The following is a 2476-nucleotide window of genomic DNA, read 5'->3' as shown; positions in this document are numbered from 1 at the left end:
AAAAAAATAATAATAATAATAATAATAATAATAATGTGACGAAGCGAGCGAAAGCAAGAATCATATATATATATATATATATGCTGCCATTCCTTGCGGGGATGGCACCTTGACTCGTAGGCCCCGCATTTTTTCCCCCTTTCCTTTTAAAGCTCCATCTTCAGCATCTGCCCTTTAGTGCGATTCATTTACGACGTGTGAGTGCGGCCGGCGGGCTCTCTTGTCCCCACCCCCTCTCCCCTGCTGCGGGTTGACGTGCAGCAACTGACAATACGCCTCTTCCCCGCCGTGGTGCCTCCTTCTGCCCTCTCCCCCTCTCTCTCTACTGAGGTATTGCGAATTTGTCATAACTTTTGTTCTTGTCCCTTTTCCTCTTCTTTCAGATTTCCGCGCTTTCCCCGCAAACCTTTTCTCTGCCGAGGTTGTTTCTCTTCCAGACAACCACTGATTCGTTTCTTTGTCACCGCGTGTGTCCTGCATGCGTCGCCACTGCGTGTCGTTTAATTCCTGCGACCCACAAGTTGCAAAACTGCATTCACGTTGCCGCCGCGAACCTTTGTGCTTGCGCCGCTGCTCAGTGTAATCAAAGCGGCACCCAATCCGCCTCTTGCCGCTACTAACTCGGCGGGGACCGACGGGCAACTCCCGCGCCCAGGTACCGGGTCGCGCGCAACAAGGGCAGTCCCGCTTGCCAGTCGGCTGGGCCGCCCCGGGGCGCCGCCGAGCCCCATCCTGTCCCACGCATCCGCGGCGGCAATACGAGTTGGGAAGCGCCACAGGGACGTGGATCCACCGCTTCGGTGCCCCAAAGCCCCTTCGATGGTGGGGGGCCGGGCGCCGTGATGGTGGCGGAGGAACGTTCCCCCAAACAACGCTTGTGGCGGCCGCCTCCGACGAGGCCGAGCCGCAAGGAGCCGGCGCACACGCGCCCGGGAGGGGAGACGCCCCGCTGCGAGAAAACAGCGGGGGATGTGGCGGCCCCCGGCGCCATGGCACAGCTGGAGCCGTGGCGGCGCCCCCTCTCCCACCCTTCGCTCTCTCTGGGTGCGGCTGCGTGGGGTCGTGCGCCTGCGTGCCCGTTTTTTTGCCTTTCTCACCCCTCTGATTCTCGTGTTGGCTGGTGGTCGGTGTTCTGCCGCAGCTCAAGCCGACAACGACTACGAAGGAGGGAAAAATGAAGGCAGCAGTGCCTGAAGGACGCGAGGGGGACTCCACGCTGCGGCGAGGAAGAAAACTACACCTCCGGCATCTCTTCCGAGCCCGCAATGACGCGGCCGCCGCTGGCGCCGCATCCTGCCCACAAATCCCGGGTACGTAAACGCGCCTATTGCGTGCACCCCCGCGGCGGACGGCAGCAGCACATGATGGGGCATCGGCACCGTCATGAAGCCGGCGCGCGTCCGCATCGCCCTCGCCACGCGCACCAACACGTCGGCCTTGACCGCAGCAGAAGCCGGGGCGTTCTGGAAGCACTCCGTCCCCCGCCCCGTCACCACCCGGACCATCTTCGAGAAATCTTCAGTCGGAACGCGGCAGCACCACAAATCCGTTTTGTCGAGCCCGACGTAGCAATTGACGGCCCATGCCGTGGGTCCCTCCATCGCCCCCTCCTGTCCAACCGCAAGCTTATGCCAGCGCCCGCCCAAAACGTTGCGCTGAATTGGGCCCGCAAGAGCCCCGCCCTCTTAGACGCCCTCCCAGTACTTCACCTGCTCCTCCGCAGGGCGTTCTCGCATCGGCCAAGCACGCATCGCCCATACATCTCTCTCGTCGGGGCAGTCCATGATGACGCGGCGGGCGCCCGTTTCATCCTCCCACTCCCTGTAGCGAGTTTCTTCTGGGGGCGGCACCGCGGGCATGCTCCGGCCGGCAGGGGGGAGTTGGACGGACAACGCCTGCCGTTTTCCCCACATCACGTCGCAGATGATGTACCCCCTCGTGCGCGTGGCGACCTGCAGAAAACTCTCCGCCGACGAGCCCAACCGAGGGAGGCGCGACATCGTTTTGGTGGCCTTGTCAAACAGAAAACACTGCCCCCCAACGAAGTACGCAACCGCGGGAGTTGCTCGGCGTCGTGGTGCAGCAGCTGGTAGGGGAGGTAGGCGCCGGCCGCCACCGACTTCCCGATCCCGGACGTCCCGGTCAAGCCACGCCGCACAGGCGCGGAGTTTGCTCCGCCGTGCGTGCCAAACGACTCGTCCAGGTCGCCCTAGACCATCTGCCACACCCGCTCCACCTCGGAGTAAAGGCGGCAGTCGCAGAAAGACCGCAGCTGATGCGGCCATCCCCTCCCCGAGGTGAGCACCAGGGGCCCGGGGCGCGGTGGAGAGAACTGCGCCGCAGCGTCGTCCGTTAGAGCAGTTGCCCCCTCCACCTTCCACCCCCACGGCTCCGGCGCCTGCCTTCCTTCGGCTCCATCCCCGTCCCCCCGCTCGCCGTCGGGACCTCCAAACGCGGCACTACCTCGCACCGCACA

General features: G+C 63.3%; 3 protein-coding genes across 3 annotated transcripts, besides 2 other annotated features; all 3 read right to left on the bottom strand.

Annotated features, from left to right (window-relative positions):
- Nucleotides 1–5: 5 nt before the first annotated feature.
- Nucleotides 6–35: a microsatellite.
- Nucleotides 36–62: 27 nt separating this feature from the next.
- Nucleotides 63–82: a microsatellite.
- Nucleotides 83–616: 534 nt separating this feature from the next.
- Tco025E_10008 (uncharacterized protein) lies at nt 617–991 on the bottom strand (the record flags this gene model as incomplete). Its single annotated transcript, XM_029376801.1, has 1 exon — nt 617–991. The coding sequence occupies one exon, from the start codon at nt 989–991 to the stop codon at nt 617–619; it is 375 nt and encodes a 124-aa protein (XP_029223071.1).
- Nucleotides 992–1157: 166 nt separating this feature from the next.
- Tco025E_10007 (uncharacterized protein) lies at nt 1158–1601 on the bottom strand (the record flags this gene model as incomplete). Its single annotated transcript, XM_029376800.1, has 1 exon — nt 1158–1601. The coding sequence occupies one exon, from the start codon at nt 1599–1601 to the stop codon at nt 1158–1160; it is 444 nt and encodes a 147-aa protein (XP_029223070.1).
- An 84-nt stretch (nt 1602–1685) lies between these two features.
- On the bottom strand, nt 1686–2285 carry Tco025E_10006 (putative retrotransposon hot spot (RHS) protein; the record flags this gene model as incomplete). The annotated part of the gene is made up of 1 exon (XM_029376799.1): nt 1686–2285. One exon carries the CDS (start codon nt 2283–2285, stop codon nt 1686–1688), a length of 600 nt encoding a protein of 199 aa, XP_029223069.1.
- Nucleotides 2286–2476: the final 191 nt, after the last annotated feature.

The sequence above is a fragment of the Trypanosoma conorhini genome (assembly GCF_003719485.1).
Source record: "Trypanosoma conorhini strain 025E chromosome Unknown Tco_14.4_contig_01408, whole genome shotgun sequence".
Lineage (NCBI taxonomy): Eukaryota > Euglenozoa > Kinetoplastea > Trypanosomatida > Trypanosomatidae > Trypanosoma > Trypanosoma conorhini.
The sequence above is the reverse complement of the archived record's forward strand: the minus strand, read 5'-3'. Positions and strand labels throughout refer to the sequence as shown.